At 36.4% G+C, this 23,064-nt stretch overlaps 1 protein-coding gene across 1 annotated transcript; it reads right to left on the bottom strand.

The window, feature by feature from the left end:
• Window positions 1–584: 584 nt before the first annotated feature.
• On the bottom strand, window positions 585–21,292 carry LOC104619727 (poly [ADP-ribose] polymerase 4-like; the record flags this gene model as incomplete). Its single annotated transcript, XM_010285714.1, has 17 exons — window positions 585–631; window positions 1,456–1,620; window positions 2,095–2,181; window positions 2,405–2,536; window positions 4,272–4,396; window positions 4,931–5,093; window positions 5,896–6,079; window positions 6,298–6,396; window positions 7,667–7,804; window positions 9,887–10,047; window positions 12,093–12,266; window positions 14,323–14,460; window positions 15,803–15,949; window positions 17,756–17,869; window positions 18,417–18,495; window positions 19,568–19,691; window positions 21,097–21,292. Coding segments are annotated over 17 exons (2,273 nt in total), but the record flags the coding sequence as incomplete, so codon positions are not given.
• Window positions 21,293–23,064: the final 1,772 nt, after the last annotated feature.

Genomic DNA, 23,064 nt, shown 5'->3' with positions numbered 1-23,064 from the left:
AGTACTCTCGGGTGGATCCCATCCGGCCCATTTACTGCTACTATGCATTTGACACATTTACTGCTACTACTCCCTGCACTGCTTGTTATTGTGGTTGAGAATAGGCATATGCAGAAATGTTACTGGGAATAAAATTATAGTACTCAGTTTCCAAGAAGTCTTACTTTACCAGCAACATCACAGTTTCACATAATTGTAAATTTTTATTTAAAATGCAAATGCAAAGAAAAGCTAAAATATTAAGTGCAGTGATATTGAAAAAAAATAAGATCACAGTCTCATTAAGTTTTATGACTTGGTAATTTATATATAATCCTTATTAACAGAAATGTTTCTAAAACAAAAGAAAGCATTTAGTGAAGAAAAAGAGTATAATAATTAGAAGTTATTCTGCTATGGTATTACCTATATAAGGATAACAAGAGATTAGAGTGAAAGGTGAGATTAAACTAGTTTCTTGATATTGCAACTTACCACCAAATATGTCATATAAATAGAAAAATGTTAAATTTAAATGTTTTAACTTAATTACTTAAGGCACCGATAAAATAAAACAGACAACATTATTAATGAAAGCAACTTACTTTTTCTGTGGTTTTACTTGTCTAACACAAACCTTTTTTATTGTATCCTACAAAGAAAAAAAAATTTTTTAACGACACCGGTTATGAAATATTTGTATGTCATTCCTGACACTTCTTTCACCCTGGAGTTCCTTCCTCTCATTATATCATTAAGTTGGGATTGTATGGAATCTTCTTTACTTCATATAGCTTTGTTATCTGAGCACCATAGCAGCTAAAATTCAGATGAACCTGTGCACATTTCTCTCCCGAGGACACAATGAACTTGAAAACTAAGTATAACACAGCTCTGAAGAAGAAGGCATGACGTTGAACAGTCAGACTACAATATAGCCATACGATCTCAGAAGGACTAAGACCATAAGGTACCATCTCTGGCTCTTTGCCAGCTTTTAAACACAGAGATAACCTCCCCTCCCACCTGGAGAATTCAGAAGCCATCAAGGGCATCCAAAGAAATGGATAGGCAACCTTGTCCCTGGAGCAGAGGAGGATAATAGCAGAGTGTTCAGCAGATGCTCATCTGCTGTTTCATGATGGAGGTAAAAGAATGTCTTTGCACACCAAAGGAGGAAGAGCAGCACAGAAACAGCAGATAACTCAAAATACGAGATCTAACATGTGCCAACTCAATTCAACTTTCTAAGTTTTGCATCCTCAGAGATAGTTAGAGGCTTTCTAGCAATCACAGCATTCCTAAGTTTGTGTTCCCATTGCTTACAACAAGAATGGTTAAAACAATTATCTGCTAACAAAAGGGAAGAAATGACAAGGAAAACAATCATAAACTTACTGAAAGCCTCTTGTGTAACTACAGTCCCCTAGGCACAGAACTTTTGCTTCCAAACAAGAAGATGCTATTTTAACAAACCTGCGTGTTTTCATTTAATGCTTTGTCCTGTTGCCATGGTGACACAGAAGCAGGCATATGAAAGGTGATACAACCATGCTGAAAACTCAGTTCAGTGATATAGGTGATTTTGATCACAACTGTAGAATTTGGAGATAAGTTTCCAACGCTTATTACAAAAACATCCTAAAAAAAGCCCCAAGAACAAAACAACAAACTAGCTTTAATGACATCATTAAAACCTATGTTTTCCAAAACAATAATTTAACTGGTGTTTAGGTACACTGAAACCAAATGCTAACACAGAAACTACTATTTGGTTTTGATGAAGTGTAAGGAAAAATGGGACTATGATATGAAATGTCAAATTTTCAGTAATTCTTTAATTTCTGGTAAAAATTGATCAATAGTAACTGAATAAATCAATCTTTTACAAAAAAAATCCCAATGCAAACTACCTGAGAGAGAAATATCTGTTTTAAGTAAGCCATAGCACATATTTAAAGAAACAATAGTTGTTTCTAAAAATGATCAAATGTATGGTCCAAATAAGTTCTAGTAAAAAGGAACTTCCCAACAAAGACACGATTCAGCAAAGAATCTGTAATTGAACAACTGCAAAATTTTCAAGCAGGTACTAAACCACAATATTCAACATACCGGTGCATCCTGGTCCATCAGATAAGCTCCATCACCCTGGCTGATAGCTTTCCGATACTCCCTATGTGCTTGTTTCTTTTCTTTTACCTATGAAAAATTGTTCCAAAGCAAGTAATTTCATCTCTATGGACAGAAAACTTAACCAATGTCCTCTTCAGTGACATGACTACCTTGAAAGCCGGTCAAGTGGTAACAACAAAGGACATGAGAGAAACCGAAATTCGTGTTGCACATCTTCATTACTAATTAAGTGCTTTCAAATCTGGAGATTAGAGGAGCTACATTAAGGCAGAGTACAGTAACATTTTACCTCTCCAATGACGTGTTTTCCATTGATAAAAGCTTCAAATCCACAAACAGCAGCTTTATCATCCAAAGGAAAGACATATTTAGCTTCAATTGGTTTACTGTTTTGATTGGTGTAGGTCTGAAACATTACTACCTGAAATGAATATTTTTTGCATAATGGTAATGTTAAAATGTGATTAAAACATAAAAACTTTAAGTGTAACAGCATAACTGCATTGCACCACAAAATGTCAATAGGCATGCCACAACTAGAAGTTCTATTTGTACCTTAGAAATGAAGGTATAACATTCATCAGTGCTTGATAAATAGATATCTCCAGAAACATGCAAGGAGCTGTAGAACTCTTAATCTAAATCATTAATTGAATCTCTTCCAGAAGAAAAGTAAACCATGACCTTCAAAGATTATTTGATATACTGACAGAGCTGGAGCTGTCAAGCTATTGCCTACAAGAAAGTCAACACTGCAGTATGTCTATAATAGTTTCAAGCCAGTAAAAACTAAACAAGGACGAGCAAATCTCCACAAAAAAAGGTCTATTTTTATGATATACAAAAAGGAATGTTTGGAAAAGCCTATGTTACTTCTATATGTGAAGTATGCACCTTCTCATGACAGAATTTCTGTCTCTGAGATGGCAGACTGCATCTGACTTCTCACATCTGCTCTTCTGTTTACTTCCCATGTGTAATAACAAAACTCTTTCAATTCATCATTCCCTTTCGCTGCTATTCTTCTTGTCTGATCGTTTCTGGTTTGTGGTCTGTACCTCTGCCTTATGGACTATTTTCTGCTTTGATGGAATAGATCATAGAATAGATGCCATTGCATAGTACTACATTCCATATGAAACCAGGCAAAAAACAAACCAAAAACCAAACCAAAAACAAACCCCGCCCCACCCCAAATCCCTCATGAGAAGAACAGTTGTTAAAAGGAATCAGACTGATCAGACAACAGTTGTGAGTGTCAGAATAGTTTAAGCACAGACTCATCTGTAGACAATTCTTTCAAACCCTTTCCTCTCCTGTTTTCCCCTGCTTCCTTTTTCAAAGCTTTAGCAACACCATATATAAACCCCAAATTATTTGATTTTATGAAGCTACTTTGGCACTGAAAACCCTTGAATACAGATTTTTGTGCAGAGACGCATATGTGACAGAACTCAGTAAAGCCATAGCTTTAGTGTGATCAAGAGTGCTCTAGGCAGGATGCAGTTGAAGGGGGAGAAGATTGCAGAATTATGCTCCAGGATTGGAAAAGACCTGTGACTTGACAGCATGTGCTTTTAGGGCATATGTATTAAAAAACAAGCTGGGCCTTATTTTAGCCTGCTTGGCCAATTTTCATTACCTAATTGTCAGGTTAGAATAGCAAGTTTTTCTGTATTGATCCATATTTCACTTGTGACAGCTAACTTAGGTTGTCTAACCAAAGTGAAAAACAAAACCACGAATACATTTCCAGAAACCTTTAATTGTCCTAGGTATTTCTCACTGGTTTATAATTCAGCTGGCAAACAGACCACCAAGAAGGTCTTTTAAATGGAACAGAATGCATACACTACTGCAGAAAATGTCTCTACAATGGTGACTTGATTATGCATAGGCAGAAAACAGACTTAAAAATAAAGCCAAGCCTTTCACTGACCAAATTGCTTTTGGCATTTGACTATACATCTCTAAGAATAAAAACTGTTTCCACTCAGTTTCAGGACTTCCCTTCACTTAGAAATTGAAATGCCTTTTTTTTTTTTTTTTGCAATTAACTAAACATTAAATAGCATTTTGACTAAAAGACTGTTTAACAAACTGACTAATTTTTCAGGGCTGAGTTATGGAAAAAGACAATAAATAGCATACTCTACCTGTGCTACAAAGTCTATTATCCTTGCCTTGATATAAACACCTTCCAGAGGGACAGGATTTCCCAATCTGTCCTGAAGACCAGTTTTTAAAGGATTCGAAAGATTTGCATTTGGTAGTGCATAGCCTAAACAAAGAGTTTACAAAAGATATTTTTTGCAATATACATTCAGGAAGGATGATTGAAAGTAATCCTTTATCAGTGGCCCATGTTTATGCAATTCAGAACACAAAAGTAACACTTGGTTTCTGTTATCAATACTTGTGTTGCACTGCTGAGCTGTAGGCTGTCTTGTCTAAGGGATCATGAGTTCACAATAGCTCTTTAAGGTTTTACAAGGTCTTTGTTCAAAACCTTGCATTTAAATTATTTAAAGCCCATCTGATGATTTAATGCAAAAGTGCCCCCTGTGCTTCTCTTGAAACACACTGTGACAGGAGGAGTTGCAACTGCTGTTGGTAATTATGCCTATAGGAAATCTGTTAAACAGATGCTACACAGATGCCACATGGTAATCACTAATTTGATAACATCTGCAAATAAACTACAATTTTTTTTTTAAATTATGTTATCTTCATACAAGTACTCTGAAAAGGGTGCTGGTAAGTATTTAGGAAACTCTGAAAGCAAGTCAATATACAAACAGAAAACATTTCTTACTCTCATGCTGTAAATGACATTGCGACTCTGGCTCATTGTTATCTTGCTCCAGTTCCACTCCAGCTGCAGGCTGAAATGGTTTTATTTGATCTTCATCAAGGCAAAACTTAACAACATATCTAATTTTAACCTGGCAGGTTTTATACACAATGAATTCATCATCCTGGTAAAAACAAAGGAAGGTATTTTATAATAAAAACAAAGCTGTAGATAATATCTAAAACAATGCAAACTGATTGAGAGGTCAACCTAAATGACACATCATTTTTGCAAAATAGTAAGAATCTGACAGCTTTTATTTTCACTCCCCTAACCTCTCTGTATCACTACCACTTGCATCTCATCTTCGTACTTTGTATTCTTATATATGTATATATAAGAATATATATATACTCCTATATTGTATACTATACTCCTTGTATTTCCTCTCTCCATAAAGCACAGTCATTCCTCAAAACAACTAAGAACAAAAAAAGTTAAAAACATCGATATCTAGAGAGCAACTGTATCTGTTACTGTCCCATTACAGCTATCATCCCTGCCTTAGAGTACCAACCTATAAGGACAGGGATTTTTATCAGCTGAATTAATTTACAAAACAATGAACCTTCCATGGTAGTGATTTCTTGTCGTACAAAGAAGAGTATCACTTCCAAATAACAATTTAAATATCACAGACCATATATTTATACAATGATTCAGTTATAACAAAATATAGTATTTACATCTTTCTTTTAAGTATTGTTTTCTTGCAATAATTCTTTACAAAGAGCAATTTAGAGGCTTAGAAGTTTTATACGCACTTTACAGGCTGCAAGACAGTCAAAAGTGATTTTACGCATTACTGCCTAGTGATTTAGTGCCTGAACTGAAAAGTGGGTTACATTCATTCTGTTATCTATCTGTGGTACAACAAATCCAAACTTTGGTGCCTTTTCAAGTGCTCAAAACTGGAGGATCAGTACCTCAAAGTCTGAAGAGACATCTGCTGTTTTACGGACTCCATGCACACTGTCATAACCTGACGGTGGATTATTTAATGAATAATCTCGTTCATACAAATCTAAGCAGGATCCAAGAGCCACGTCACAAACTGCCAGGAGCCGGGTTCCATCCATTTCGCTGGGTGAGGAATACTTAACACTGGCGCTTTATGTAAAGAAAGATCATACACATTTTATTAAAATTTATATTAGTGTAAACATCATAGGAGTTTAAGGATACACACAAGTACTTCTGAACAGATGGACAGGAATAAACTTTATCATTAAATTACCTTAAAAATATTAAGCATTGTATCTACTTAATTTGAAAAGTAAAAAGAATACACAGAGGATAAATTAAAGAGATATTGTCATTATTCCGACCTAACAGAATCACTGAAGTAAATGCCACTGCCCAGATTCCCAATGTCAGTTCTTTCCAGGCCATGATCTTCAACAACCACTTTTGGCATTAGGAGTCCCCTAGGGAAAAAGAAGGCGACACAATGAATGAAGTACAAAATATTTTGCATATAGCACGTGGCTAATACACATTGTGCAATTACAAAACACAAAGGATTAAAACAAAATACACTTTACAGAAACCATCCAGACATTCAAGGAAAATAAAGCCTATTCATAAAAAAAAATTTCCCAAAGTCATATTAATCACCAAGACACTGATTATATAAGCAATAAAGACTGTTAGCTTTTCTTCGTTTAGCAGAAAACCAACCCATTTTCCAGACTCATTGCCAAACATTGAAAATAATTTTTTGGTTATTAGATGAGTAGTTCTACATTTCTAGCAACTGTGCTGTTTTCAATTCAAAAAACTGTATGAAATTTTTGTATCTAAGAAAAAGGAAGTATGAGTTTTAAAGGTAGAATGCTGGGGAACGTATACTTGGAAAATTTCCAATGTTTGGTTTGCAAACCTATTAAGTGTAGAGATATCAACCTTCGATCATTTATTAGACATTTGATTTAGTACTGATTGATGCCCACAGAAAACATTTTATATATAAAGAATGTAAAAAGACACAACATAAGGTCAACAGTTTTGTAACTTACAATTAAAATCTGCAGTATGAGGAAAACAATGCTAATATGACTTTGAGGTATTTTAATTCTTGGTGCATTATGTATCAGATATATTTTTTAAAATATCTTTGAATTTTCAGTGGCTGGTATTCACTGCATACATGCTATGATGAAGATTTAAATACATCAGGCTACTAGAGATTATATTATTTTAGCATTATTACCATGCCTGAGTGAATCCACTGTATTCAGTCATAGAACTAAATATTCTGTTATTCCAGGAAATTATGATAATCTAAAAATATCCAAATAAAATAGTTGTGGGGAAATAATGTATAGAAGTGGAAGGAGGACATTGTCAATACAATTCTTTCCTAAAACAGAATAAAATTTCCAGAAAGCCATTACTCTCCTACTCTCTCCATATTGTTATCTTTCATCTGGATTTAAACCACACTCCCCACCGTCATATCCACATAGCTGCACCTCAAGTGTAATCTACCTGGACAGTAAGTAAATTTATCATTACAAAAGATTGATTTTCCTTCCAGAGGTCTGTAGAAGTATATGGATGTTCATATAAATGTTAACAGTAAAAATTAGGTTAAACATAATGCAAAAGACCTTCATTAAAAAAAAAGTCAAGATATATTTAATAATATAGTTAAGCCTGATTCAATGTCACAAAAATGGGAATGTAAATTTTCACCTGGAAATAATTCCCATGAAGTTGCGCACAGATGATGCATGGAATAAGGATCGAATGTTTCCAAGACTGCTCAGAAATTCTGCTGTTTCAGTTATTCTGCCAACCCTATACACTTGTAAAATTTTCACTGGACAGTCACTGCAAGAAATGTGAAGTGATTTTTGAGATCTCATGACTTAGAAAGTGCATTTAAGATCAATATACTTAAAAGATAAATTCTTATTCTAAATCTCAAGGTAATGTTCAACTTTTTTTTGTGTATTAGCAACTTGTGTGGCAATCATTAAAGAAAAAAATTGCGTAAGAGAAAAATCACCAGAGATATTAAAACTTAATGACTAAGTTCAAGGCCTATTTAGACTTTTAAGGAGAAACTGAAAATGTGTTTTCATGCTAAAAGTCATAAGAAATTACCTTATTTGACATTTTGGGATCTAAATTCAAAGATGTTATATACAAAAACCCATGTAACTCTATGCAGCACAGAGTCTGTAAGTATATAAATTAATGCCAGCAAATCTATCTTGTACTAAAAATTCTTTTACTGAGAATAGTCAGAGACCTCACTGTCTTGGCTGAACTACAAATATCTTAGCAGCACAGTTCAGGCTATTTGGATGTAGTAACTCACAATTAAGAAAGACCTCCCAATTAAGAAACACACCTGAGAGGAGGAAAAACTGTGTTGCAATCCCACATCCAGCAAGATTTATGCATTTTACATAGAGTAGTTACAGGACAGAGCTGTCACTAAGATTCTTGTTCTTCCCTTCTTGTGATTACACAAAACATTCAGAGTCTCTCTCTACCTCTTCTTACCTTTATCCTTGCCAGCTGAATGCTCTACTTAGCTACTGTGTAAAGGTCTGAGTGGAGAACAGTGTGCCTACCACCTTCCCTTTGCCTGAGCAGTTTGATACATACACATGCTCGGAATAGACTTCCGCAGGTGACAGACTCTGGACTAAGGACTGAGTTGCTTAACAGTGTAAAGACAGTGATACCCTATGAAATACCTAGAAGATATGTTAGGATTCTAGGATTCCTAACTGTCACACAGTGAGGAACCTCTGCATTTACAAAGTAACTGAGAAGAGAACTTCTTAGTTTATGAATTAGTGTATAGGCCCTAACATAGATAACTACTAGCTAGAAAGGGGAGTCCCATAGGTTCATGTAACAGCAAATTCACCGAAACTTTATTCAATTGTTTCTGTCACAAAGAACTATAAAGTGGAAATGAGTCACATACACAAATGCTCCATTAATTTTAAATGACTTAAAAATTTAGACAAAACATCAAGTGACAGTCAACTACAGGACTTCACTGAAGACAAACAGAAGTTTGTATGTTCCAAGCACAGTGCCCCTTCCATACAGCAATATATATTTGGCTATAACCACTTAGTAGCTAGTAGTTACTACATAGTTTTAGACCTTATCTGCTTAACAGCATATTCACTCAGTAAAAACAAACTTGGAGTGACTATATATGTATAATTGAAGCCCACTTCATTCTTTCCTGTATTAACAATTTAACAATTGATTGTGCCATTTCTAGAACCATCTTCTCTTTAATTTCTCCATATTTACCCATTTTTAAATCTTATTAATCAGAGAGACAGGGTGCCCAGTTAGAAGCCAATGTCAAGAACGTTAAATAGAATTATAGGTAAATCTGCAGAATAACTTCCCAGAAATATGTCTTTTTCACACAATTGATAGCTAACTAAAAAGGGACAGCAAGTTCTGTACATAATAAAAAGATGATCAGGTATTCCCTCCCACCCTCATAAAGTTTATTCACACAGAAAAAAATAATGTGTTTTACTCAGCAGAGCTTTTATGTTTACTTTCCAGTTATTTTATAAAATGCCTGGAAATAAATACTATATTAATATAAATACTGTTTACAGAGTAAACAAGTCTAAACCCCACATATCTTATTTTAACAGCTTGTATAAATAGACAGCCCTTCACAATTAAAAAAAAAGACAGATCCCCCTCCCCAAATGACAATATTATAATTTTCATGTTTTTTTAAATTTACCCCTATTTTGTTCTAGTATATGTTATGGTAAATATGCCAGCTCTGCAATCCCACTAGAGCAATCAACACTGCACAGTAACAGAACCCAATAATCCAGTCCTCTTTAGAGGTATTTTATGCACTATACCTTGAATTTTACTGGAATCATTGCATAGCTATTAAACACTCACTTGTAGTTGTGTTTTAACACTTGTTGTTCAACATTGAGAAATTCATAACTCGTTGAATCAACAGCTTCAATCTTGCACCTCAGTGCCCGGTATTTGGCCAAAGATGATGGGTTTGGGCATGACATATTTGTTTCATGTATATTAAGCATGTCTCTGATTAGCTAGAAAATACAGACAGAAATTTATGAATACTTGTTACATTTTAATTAAGGAAACAGGCAAACCAGACTGAATATATTTAAAGTTGCAGTGTAGTAACAATGAAATGGAATACTCAAAAGAACATTTCCACTTATTAGTTTGGAACAAGAGCAAACAGCTGTAGAAACCCATGAAAACAATTCAGAAGAACAAGGTATACGAAAAATAGTGTTAAGCTGCTTCTTTACAACTCCAAATCAAGCTTTGGATGGAGTCTGCTCATAACAGCTCCACAAGCCAGTATTTGTGCTTGGTTACCATTTTGATTTTGCTTATGAGGAAATTCTTACTTGTTAGAATCTGTCATTTTGTCCCCGACGCCACTATCCAGCTAGGCCAGTAGCACAAGGTACCCATTTTCTCAGATCAGGAGAAAGAAGGATATCTAACATTGAAAACACTGCAATGCTACACTAAGCCACGGCAAAGCTGTATGAGACATAGTAATTTTTTGATATAACAAATGTCAAAAGGTTTTAATTATCAAAAGATTTCCAAGGTTAAAGGCACTATTAAAATTTGTTCTTTTAGAACAGTAAGGAGCTTCCTTCTCCTTACCCCTCCCCCTTTATATTTTGTAACTTACAGAAGACTGACTTCTGGATATACTTTGCCAAAAGAAAAATTCTCAGAATCTATGGAATTTACATTATAATCACAATACAAGGAGGAAATTTGAGTTTGCTCTATAGTTACAAGAGTGATGTAGCTGTCAGAGCTCTGACTGCCTCTTGCCTCTCCAGAGGGCCTGGCTGCTTGGGCTCAGGGCTAGCTTTGAGAGTGCAGCTGTGAGCCTTGAAAGAGAGTGGTGAGAAGACTCAGTAGATTCCTGCCACTCCTTTGCTCAAGAGAAGCCTTTGAGCTTAGGCTCTTGCCCTTGGTCTCTTGGATGAGTTATGTTGCTGATATGCCTGCATCCAGCCTTTCAAATCCTGTGGACTTGAATTCCTAGTTTGACCTTCGACCTGCCAGACATGCCATAATGAGGAGGCAATCTGGACTGACCATGGCTACTACCACCAACAGTCACTGTCACCTGCTCTGCTCTTCCTATTTGGGTACCGTGGGACTAGAGATGCTGCCAGTGGTGTAACTGCCCTGGCCTTGCTCACTTTCACCCCCAGCCCTGTCTGCCTGCCCTTACAGAGCAGTCAGTCCTTGCTGCTGGGGGCAAGGGCTGCATCTGTGAGTGCAAACAGGGCACCTTGTTGGCAATCCCCAACAGCAGGCTGAGAATTTCCCAGCCAGTTTCTGCAAAGATGAGACAATGAACTGACTTGCAGTAGAGTAACAGATCTCCCGACTGACTGAACTCAAAGTCAGCTTAAAAATGAAGGAACTGACTAAGTAACACTGAGGGGGAGCTATGGGAGAGATCCTTGGAGATTCCCCTAGGCAGGCCAGCTGTGCTTAGACCAACTGCAAGATGTTATCTGTTTAGATGTGCTGACTAACTTCTTGCACTAACAATCCGGGCAGTCCAGGGAGCTCCCCCAAGCAGTTTGTGATATTATGTTAGAAGTAGGAACAGACCAAGCTGTACATGGATTGCTAATTTTAAATAGTCTCCAGAAACTGTTCCTGCATATGCAGGAAAGGAAGAGGTACACAGAACAGTCTTTGCATATAGTTAAAATAGCTTAGATGTATTTTGTATATAGTTTCAGACAATCAATAGAAACTGATTATGTATATGCTGGAGCAGTTGTTCGGGTCAGCTGGATGACAGCAACAGTTCTGTGATTCTCATTTGATCCAGCTGAAGATGCCATCACAACAATGATTGCAATGGAAACTCCTGTCACCATATAGACAGCAACTGGTCTTCCCGTTCAAAACATTGAATTCCCACCCCCAGAATCTCTTCACAAGATTCCAATTTTTTTTTTTTTTTTTTTAAACTGACTGGCTGTGCAACGTATCCTGCCAATTTATCCAATAAGCATGTTCAAAACTGGTGTAGTATAGTGCAGACAAGTTCTTCCTGGCAATCTAGAAAAGTTACCTGACACAGGTCCTGTTTTCTAGATAATAGCTTTTTGGAAACTTTATAGTCTACTTCAGTTCTGTGACGTATAACTTGATAGAATTCCATTATCATCGCTTGTAGTGTCATGTCGTCAGCTCCCTCATCCAGTGCATTCTTTACTTGGAGTAAAATACCTTCTGCTTTGCTCACCTTTAAAAGAAGAGATTATTAAACTGAAAGCTATCGCAAATTGCAGAAAGAGCACAAAGCAATAAATACTGAAAATGGATCATTTAATTCCACACTGAAATAAAACTTTAACCCTTGATAGTGCAAAATCCATAAAACATTTTCTTGCAGCTAGGATATGAAATCGGTATTTAAAAGTTGGATATTATTCTGTCCTTATACTGGGCTCCTTGCAAGGTACCTCAAGCAGAACTGAGAGACAGTAAAACAACCTCCCTGAAATAAAACTGAATATGAATTAGATTGAAAGATAATGTTTCTTAACATCTTGTTGATTCATATTGTCAGCTTTAATGCACTGATGAAATAATAGAAAGTAGAGGATAATGAGTTTCTTACTACATGTCTAAGTGCACTAGTTCATTCTAAAATACATAAAGCAGAGTAGAAGTCCTATTTATAAAGTGCATCCTACAGATGAAATTAAAGTAATGATTAATTTTAGACAGTTTGTCCAGACAGATGGGATATAGATTTACTTGTGTGAGTATATTTCTTCTCAATTTGAAAGTTTTCACAGAATACTCTGTATTTTTTTGTCTTCTCAAGGCAGGAGGGAAAAGGCAAAATGCTTTTTAATTTACATGAACCACAGGCAACAGCTAGTGAAATGCTGACATTAGAGGCCACATTGCAATGTCTTACTGCAGTTCAATACTGATCCAAGAGTGGTCTCTGTCACACAAATGCCTTTGGGGAAAAAAATGTAGGGTTAATCCAACTGAACAGCAAGCCACTTCTTAATTATTGTGTTTCAAAAATCCAGCTGTTTTTTTTTCTTTCAATACAAATACTATTTCTCTTGCAAATTAATTATAAGTGAGAAGAGTTAGTGAAAACAATTTTATCATATTCTTATAGATCGATGCCTTGGGATAAAGGATCTTTTAGGTCTATGGTTCAGCTCTTGCAAAAGCTACGAATGACTGGACATTGTTTATCAAACATTTATCAAATTTCACCAAAATATACCTGAAATATATTAGGCATCTTAATATCCAAACAATTGCACCTCATAAAAAGCATTTCCTTAGCACAAACAGCATTTCCTTATATCTTTGCTGATTTATGCAATGCACTCACTACTGTCTCTAAGTACATGCATACAATGTTACTAATGTACTACTTACCCACCAGAACCTATATAGATTTGTATTATTATCCACATCAAAAAGTGAAAGGAACATTCTTCTACCATACATCAATTGAAGAGCATCAAAAGTGCATTTCATGTAATAAGATTAGGGCAAAGTCATTCCAGAATTGGGGACCTTCTACTGGCAAAGCTCTTCCAATTTAAAGCCAACATAACCTTCAGGTAATTTTGCCTCCAGTGATAAGAGAGATGAACAAAACCCTCATCTTAAAAAGTCATTTTGTTGGCTATTTGTTAAGTTATATGAACTTAAATTATGTGAATAAACATTATCCTCTTAAATGTCTAGGGAAGAAAGGAAAAGAATTGCGGTACGTCAGAAAGTGGGATTAAATGAGCCATAGACTTAACAAAGGGGTGGACAGGCAGTTATTCTTAATAACAGCTGTAATATCCAAAGGCCTTCAAGAGTAGCTGTGTGTTAATTACATGTGTCATCTGATAATGCAGACAGGGACTATAAGTAAAACTATTTTTCCATTACAAAAGAATGGCTGACCGAAGTATGGTTGAAATATACTGGCAGGAGACAATAACCTGCTATTATGTACTGCCATCTATGACTATCTTCTTATGTGACTTACCTCATGGAAGGGCTCCTCCCATAAGAATTGTGTAAATTGCTATAAAATGGAAAAGACAGCCATCTGCCCTAGGGAGTACAGCATGTTTTTTAGTGTCATGATTCTAAAGCAAAATTTGAGATAAAAATTTCTGAAGCATGGATTTGTTGAAGTGCAGAAATATCAAAAGTGTAATTACCAATCCCAATCTGAAACACACACACGTGTTTGCTGGGAAAAAATTACTTCTAACAGCATTTACATATTCATCCTCACAGAATAACAAGAATTAACTTACATCATTTAGGCTTATGCTGTTTACTGATTCAAGTAATAAACTATCCAGGTGGCCAATAGCTTCTGCCCAGATCAATTCCACAAAATCACTAACTTCCTGACATATAGTACTTGAATGGATGGCTTCTTCTAGAAGTAACTGTAGTTAAAATAAACACAGTTCAGTGAAAAGACAAAGATGCAAGTCATTGCAGTGAAATTCTCTCACTGATAATCACACTTTCCTATTCCCTTACACAATACAGGGCGCAATGCTCATTCATGCTTAGTATAATTGCTTCAGCCCCATCGAATCGAAGGGAAGGTTTGCTTTTATAAATTCAAGTGGAGAGTACAGCAGGCGAGATGGCCATGACGCCTCTTGAAAACTGAGACATAAAGTCCTGGAGAAAACAGAAGTTGATTTGCTCGATATCTTTATCAGTACATTGTACTATCAGGTACATGGACATAATAGTCTGCAGACCCCAGCCATTTCCTTTTTTTGCACAGCTAGTGAAAAACCAGATGGTTCAAAATTGCCAGTGTTTTATAACATCTCTAACAGATGACACTAGATTTCTAGTTCAGAAAGCTCTGGTGGGAAATACATTACTCCTGTGAAAATAAAAAAATGGAGCAGCAAAGCTGCAGAAGAATAGAGAGGTCATGAAAACCAGTGCAACTGATAGATCAAAAAGTTGTGAAAACAGATTTTCTCATGTTCTTCTGAGGAATATTAAAGCATTTACTTGAGCTTTTTCTCACTGTTCTATAACTCCAGAAGCTGTCATTAAACTTTATACCATTTTAAACAATTCTCACACAAGTTTGGACATTCTATATTACTTGTTTATATGGCATCAACCACACAGCTTCTGAGATCACTAGAGGACATATGTGAACCTTCTAACATTGCTGGATATAACCTATGTGCCAGTTGTGCCCTATAATAGAAGGTAACCATGGTGGAAGAGAGAAATAGATAAAAGTACAGTGAGAATGTAAATGGGAAAAAAATTTCTGTCACACTACAACCATTTTAAATAGCAGTAAAAACATTGTCTGAAGAGTATTTCAGGGAGCAGAATCCAACTGCTGTTCCCATTGGGGTGAGTCCTGTTACTGATTCCAATATGATCTACATCAAACCTGTGACATCTGTATAGTGCGCCAAATAATTTGACAAAGCCATACATCACACAACAATTCTGTTTGCTATATTAGCACATCACTTTTTAGGTACCAAATTAGTTGATAATGCATCTACTGAGGAAAACCCCCCAAACTTATAATGAATATGACTGCATTTGCTTTTAATGTGTTTAAGTACTGGGAACATTCTCTCAATATTCTGAAAAAAATTTTTTTCAAAACAATTACATATTTCCCTTAACCTATGGCTGATTCACTGTAATCTAGATGCTTGCCACATTCAGAAAACTGAAAACTAAACCAAATCATTAAGGACAGCAAAGTGTAAACATGCAAGTTGTACAAGCCTTTTGCAATTTTGTAGAAGCTAAACATTCTGCTTCAGGTGGAAAAGTTTCTCTGAGCAGGAAATCCTGGCTCTTCAAGTCTGCAATAAAAGTCTCGTACTTCTCTCTTATTTCTTCAGCAGTTTTAGTTACCAATTGTTTATTATTCTGTAAATTGAAAGAGTAAAGTTAGTCAAAAAAACTATACAGTGGACTTAAAGAATCAATTTTAACAGACACTGCTCTAACAGCTCAAAATCCACACTTAACTTCTGCGTTGGAGTTAACAGGCTTCCTGCAAAGCAGTGCTTCCATGATGGTTCATGGGACATGAAGAACAAGCACAGGGCTCTGTATCAGGGATGACAGGTCTCCTTGTCAACCCACAGTGACAAGATAGGTTCATCTAAATATCTGCTGGAATAATTTTTTCTATCAATAGAACTATTCAGAATTCATCCCTGATACAGCTTCTTTGATCAAAGGGTAGTTATCAATGGCTCAATTTCCAGATGGAAATCAGTGACAAGTGGTGTCCCTCAGGAGTCCATCTTGAGACCAGTACTGTTTAATATCTTAATCAGTGACAAAGACAGTGGGATCAAGGGCACCCTCAGCAAGTTTGCAGACGACACCAAGCTGAGTGGTGCAGCTGACATGCCTGAGGGATGGGATGCCATCCAGAGGGAACCTGGACAAGCTCAAGGAATGGGCCCATGTGAACCTCCTGAAGTTCAACAAAGCCAAGTGCAGGGTCCTGCACCTGCGTTGGGGCAACCCCCAGTATCAATACAGGCTGGGGGATGAAGGGATTGAGAGCAGCTCTGTTGAGAAGGACTTGGGGGTACTGGGTGATGAAAAGCTGGACATGAGCCAGCAATGTGCGCTTGTAGCCCAGAAGGCCAACTGTCTCCTGGGCTGCATCCGAAGAAGCGTGGCCAGTAGGTTGAGGGAGGTGATTCTGCCCCTCTGCTCTGCTCTGGTGAGACCCTGCCTGCAGTGCTGCAGCCAGCTCTGGAGCCCTCAGCACAGGGAAGACATGGACCTGTTGAAGAGGGTCCAGAGCAGGGCCACAAAAATGATCAGAAGGATGGAACACCTCTCCTTGTGATGACAGGCTGAGAGAGTTGGGGTTGTTCAGCCTGGAGAAGAGAAGGCTCCAGGGAGACCTTACTGCAGCCTTCCAGTACTTAGAGGGCTTATCAGAAAGATGGGGACAGACTTTTCAGCATAGGACAAGGAGCAATGGTTTTAAACTAAAAGAGGGTAGATTTTGACTAGATAGAAGGAAGAAATTTTACACAATGAGGATGGTGAACCACTGGCACAGGTTACCCAGAGAGGTGGTAATGTCCCATCCCCTGAAACATTCAAGGTCAGGTTGGATGGGGCTCTGAGCAACCTGCTCTAGTTGAGTATGTCCCTGCTCACTGCAGGGGGTTGGACAAGATGACCTTAAAAGGTCCCTTCCAACGCAAACTATTCTATGATTATGTGACTGGAATCTAATGTTGTTACAACGACACAGACTGCAAGTGCTATACCAGAGTGCATACATAACTTGTGTGCTGGGAAATAACATTTAGGCTGCCCTCAAGACAAGCTTTTCTGTCTCTCAACAGTATGTCTAGAATATCACTTGCTATAGCATTTCAACATGTAAACATGTCATTACACAGTTAGATATTGCCAGCAAAATATATGTGAGTATGAGGCAGGTGCATCCAGGACCACGCTGTGTCACTGCCAAGTCTCAAATCAGTTCTTCTGAACAAGTTGTAAGCAAACACACGGAGTAGAGGAGCGAACTAGAAACCAAACTTTTTATGATAAAGCTTCACAGAATTACCTCCTATTATCTCTGTCTCAGGATTAGCCTGTGAATAGGAATTGAAAGCATGTGAAGCTCTCTGGAACAGGTATGTTCAGTGTGGATAAAGAAACAAACAGGTAACGTCAATGACTGGTTCTTACCTTTGTTCCATTTGATGCACTGAAGCATGCGTATAGTCGAAATGGAAACTCATAATGCTCTTGGGAACACTGTAATTCAATAACTACAAAATCTTTGCTTTCCTTAGAGTTAACCTAAATGGAGAGATAAATAAAGACACCCGACACCCAATTTATTGCTTAAGTATGTTTCATTCACATGATACTGCACCAAGAACTTCCCTTTTTCCCACTTACTTTTTTCACCCCATTTAGAACCACACACTATGACTGCCTAAGAAGCAGAATTATTCATTATTTATATCGTAGTACCAAGCAGAGGCTCCTCTGAGGGGTTCATTGTACTGATTGCTGTACATTTCCATCATTTCTGTGTTTTGAAAGATTTTAAAAAAAAATTAAAGTTAAAATTTGATTTAACACAAGTACAGCCACGATGACGTATCTTGTCAGAAGCAAGCATATTATTCTACTGCAATACTACGGTGAGAACACTACAGTTTATTTGGGTAGAATTAGGCTGCACTGAGAGACAGAAAGCTTTAAAGTACTTTTCAGTAGTCCTCTTTGCATTGCAATACCTGATAGCATAGACGAATTACTGCTGATGTGTATAAAACTGTAAACCTTTTATTCATCTAACAATCCTCCTACATTCTCTCACAATAACAGAAAGGCTTACTTTTTCAAGGATGCTGTATTTTGCGACTTCAAAATCTTGGGGGAAAAAAGGAGTATCTTGATCATTTTCACTGTAAAATCTGGAATGGAATCAGAGTAATTAAAATCACATATGCCCAGTAAATACTCTACTGTAATAGGCTGCAACATCATACTAAAATAAGAATGAATATAAGAAGATAAATCTATTTTTCAGCAGTAAAATAACACAAAAAGTTTTGAGAAATGAAATCCCAACCGGACAAGCTGCTGCACTAACAGGCCAGAATGTCTAGTGTGAACCTGAAGATGAAGACTAGATTTCAATCTTCATTCTTTAAAAAACTACGGAAGCAACACAATAAATGTATTTTCCTTGCCTGGTTACATGTTGCGGGTTTTTTTTAATAGCTTGGTCAGCTACCTCTGCTGTCTGAGGCTAATTCCTCTCTTATTCCTGACTTTCACATTAGGATACATATGTGTAGTCACATCATTCAGCATCAGGACTTTTAGACCAAGTGTAACTTTTAGTACATTCCGACAGAGTAACTAAATGCCTATCCTATGAGTGAAGAGCAGTCTCTAGTACAGAAACCTGCATTTTGTTAACAGATTGTTGGAGCTGGTTTTGTTCCTTTAACTCAATACAATACTGCTTTCCTATCAACCAAGAGCAGTCTCAGTTATCTTGATGTTCAGCTCTCCCAAGAATTTTCACGGGAGAAGGAGATGTTCAGCACTTCTAAAAACAATGAATTGTACTGGATTGTGAAAAAAAATAATCCTTATGATGATAAACAGAGCTCCAATCAGAAAATCATAAAGCTTGAGCCATACTATATGCCTGCTGAGTTGGTAGAAACTTTGCATATATTAGGGAGCTGGACTGTAGGTGTACACTGAGACGGAAAAATGTAAAATCAATTTCCACAGTCAGAGACAAAGGTAAAAAAAAGAAAAAAAAAGAAGCCGTTATAAATTCATACACACGGAATACAGAAAATGAAGAAAGAATAATTTTATCTTCCATTACATTATTAAGATAATGAGAGCCACCTCCAGAAGACACTGAAACAGATTGGGAAGTGCTTTGTTTGTTTCTTTCAATTTACAGAAATATCAACATAGATGTATCAAAATCTATGTATCTTTAATTTTATTTTACTTTACCTAAGAGTTCCCACTTTGGACTGAATTCTTCTCTCACTGTCTGCAGTAACAGTAAGGTTGGAATTGTTGTTTTCATTTTCCTTTGTGGCATTTTTATTTTCAGCAGATGACAGGTCTTCCACATCTGCAATCAAAACATTTATTTACTTGGTATAATATCTGGTTTCTCTAATTTAACTTATGAATAGTTAATAAAAACAATACTACTACTTAATATTCATAAATATTTTACATGTTGAGACAAGTTAACAGCTTCTAAGGTCACATTACATTCAGACGTGTAACTGGCAGGACATGGAGTCAAGTACTGAAAGGCAACTGCCCCAGCTGCCTCACTGCTAGAATTAGTATTGCGCTGGGCTATGCCAGGGCTTATTCCCTCCACCCTGACTTCTATGACAGGAAGGGGAAAAAGAATTAGGGCAACGTAGCTGAGGGCTAGACTGTGCCACTTGACCACAGAGCAACTATGCCTCCACGGCTCCCGGTGGTTTTGTGGGTTTTTGGTTGGTTGGTTTGCCTTTTTTTTCTTTTTTTTTTTTTAAAGTTGTATAGATATAGTGTATGAATGCAGTTTTACTTAGCTTAAAACTATTTAGGATTGCTGTTGAATGGATCTATCCAGCTTCAACCATGCATGCCCATGGCCTCTGCTGTGCAAAATCAGATTTGTCTAGCAGACTCAATGACACAGCAAACGTACTAATGCAGGGGTCCTGATTCTCATTCTTATGTATTATGTCAAAAGTAATTACTTAAAAAAATACTTAAAGGGAATACTAGCACCCAGCAAAATGTGAGAGACGCAAAAGTAGAAGGAAATAAAAAGCTCAGTTACTAGAAAAAAGAGAATTAAAACACTAATAACTTTCAGGATTATAATTTTTGCTGACTGTACACATTAAATAGAATTATCTTTCTTACCTCTTTTCACAATCTTTGACTTGTCTCAGTATTAAAATGAACATGTGCCTTTTTTCCTTCTACACAGAGTTATAGTTGTTTGCATCTGAACCATGTTACATATTGGAATGCTGGAAGTTCTTCTGCATTAATTATGTCACATTAAATATTTCTAGCCCATGTTAGCCTGTTTGTTAATTACCTTATTTTCTCATAATTTTGACTTCAAAACATAATACTTCCTCATACAAAGGCACTGAAAACGCACAGCATTCTGTTAAAATTAACTAAAATTTCCAGGTTACTGTCATTTCTTTTTCCAGTGGAGTCAAAGACAGACAGACACTGGAGTAGCTTTTTTGTTATTTTTAATATTTTATCCACATTTCCAACTTCAAATCTTATTTGAATTTTCATTAAAAGAAAAAAAAACCCCACAACTCAGTGGAAAGACTCCACAGAATGGAACTAATATTTCTTTTCTGACAAATTCTAATTTTTTTATCAACTTTATTGCCAGTTTCCATGGTCGCTGTTTGCTTAAAAGCTTATTCTAAATATTAATCTTCTAGAACATTCTTTTCTGAAATAACTTATACATGAATAAATATGTGAAATATACCTACCCTGTCTGTCTGGCCTTTGGTCAGAAGTGTTGTCTTGTGATTTATTAACCTTATATGCATCAATCTGTAAAAGCTTCCCCTTTTCAACTGATTTCCAAATGAAATCTGCACATAAAACAGGGATCTGATACTTCTGAATATTTTTTAGATCATGACAGCTGAGGACATCAGCAGTATCCACAAGAACATGTGTACTCTGAAAGACAGGTTACAATAACAGTTGCTGTGCACACATAAATACAGTATTAATCCAAATACTGTTTATTTGCAATTCATACTGGTACAATCCTGGAGTCCAAAGGAAACATTTAAAGAACACATAACCTTTTTGGACCATATTTTAACTGAAACATTTAATTTAGAAAAATGATACCTCTGCACTTCATCCACAGACAGCAGAGAGCAGAACTCTTTTGGGTGACAGTTCAGCGTAACTAAAAGACGGCAATCTTCAGCGTGTGTCCACCTTTCCACAGTAACTATGAAGATATGAAGGTGACCAGGTGCCTAATGTTCTGCAGAGCGTTTAGCAGCACAGAGGAGGTCTGATAATGGGCCAAGTTCTGTTGTGGCCAATACGGTACAAACCCAAAGCTATCTGGGGTAAGAGTCGTTAAAAAAAACCCAAACCAACAAAAAAAAACAGCTGGGCAGAATGATGAATAATCATAATAGCTTTGGTAGCCTTATAAAGAATCCTACACTGTTTTACTGGAATCATATATGCTGCTGAAAGTTAAAAGTTTCTGCATAGTCAGGACAAAATAAAAACGTTTAGAGAAGTCAGTCAAATAAAATGGTCATAAGTCAGAGTGGATTTTGCACCTTGAACAGTTAACATTGAGCATTAAGAACTGATGGACACAGATAAATGAACGGTTATTACATCAGAATGAAATTAGATCTACTTTACTCAAACAGGATGATAAATGCATGTACTTTTATTTGTCACATGACAAAAGTACAGCTTTAAAAAAATAAGAGCTCCTCCTTGATACAACAGCAGAGCCCAGATCTGTTCTGAGGTTCTTCTTAATCTTTAATTGTAATGTAATTTCTGAAGCTTGGGCAAGATTTACACTGAACAGGTTGGCCACTTGTTAGCTGTTCTCAGCATCCTTAGAGCTCACAAATTTTACATATTGAAACATCTATCTTCCCACAGTATTTATAAAGATGATTCAAAATACAGATTTCAATTAATACATATTTGTATTGCATTAACTCTTAGTTCACTTGCTATTTTCAATAATTAGGGTGTTTTAGCACAGATATTTTTAAAGCCTATTGTTTTGGTGAGGAAATTTCTCCAAATCATACCTGGAGATCAGCAGCTTGATGGGATAAATGTGAGCCTTAATTATTGTCCTCCCTTTGCTTCTTTACAAAATCATAGCCACCAAAAAGTAATGTGTCAACACATCTTGGAATATCCTGAGATTACAGCGCAAAGAAATCTGTCACATCTTTGGAATGCTCTTCCTAGACCTTGATATATTGTACTTCAGTTCTTCACTTTCTCTCCTAAGTAGATGTGCATTGTCAGTCACCAGGAAACTGCTGGGCTCCGAACAAGATGAATATGTACCTGCAATATTCCTTCTCTTCACACATTCCTTTCTTTTCACCTTCAATGTCAACACCTTATGTAATGCACAATTTAAACTGGAGACTCTTGAGGATGACTTATACAATTTCTACTGTTTGTAAAATGGCAATCATCTATGGGAGCTATATATAACAGTAGGATTTAAAGTAACTCACACAGTGTTATATTAGGAAATGCTACCCACAAGGGTGAGAGGAAGCAATTAACTCAATCATACTCTTCTCAAAATTAAAAAACTGTATATACAGAAAACAAAAAATGAAGATCATAATACAATGTATTACCTTCTCCCCAAGGTGGATTAGAAGTAAACATTCTAATATGACAATATCAGAATCACAGAATCACAGAATCACTAG

The sequence above is a fragment of the Phaethon lepturus genome, unplaced genomic scaffold (genome assembly GCF_000687285.1).
Source record: "Phaethon lepturus isolate BGI_N335 unplaced genomic scaffold, ASM68728v1 scaffold57334, whole genome shotgun sequence".
NCBI lineage: Eukaryota > Metazoa > Chordata > Aves > Phaethontiformes > Phaethontidae > Phaethon > Phaethon lepturus.
This window is presented reverse-complemented; position numbering and strand designations above follow the sequence as displayed.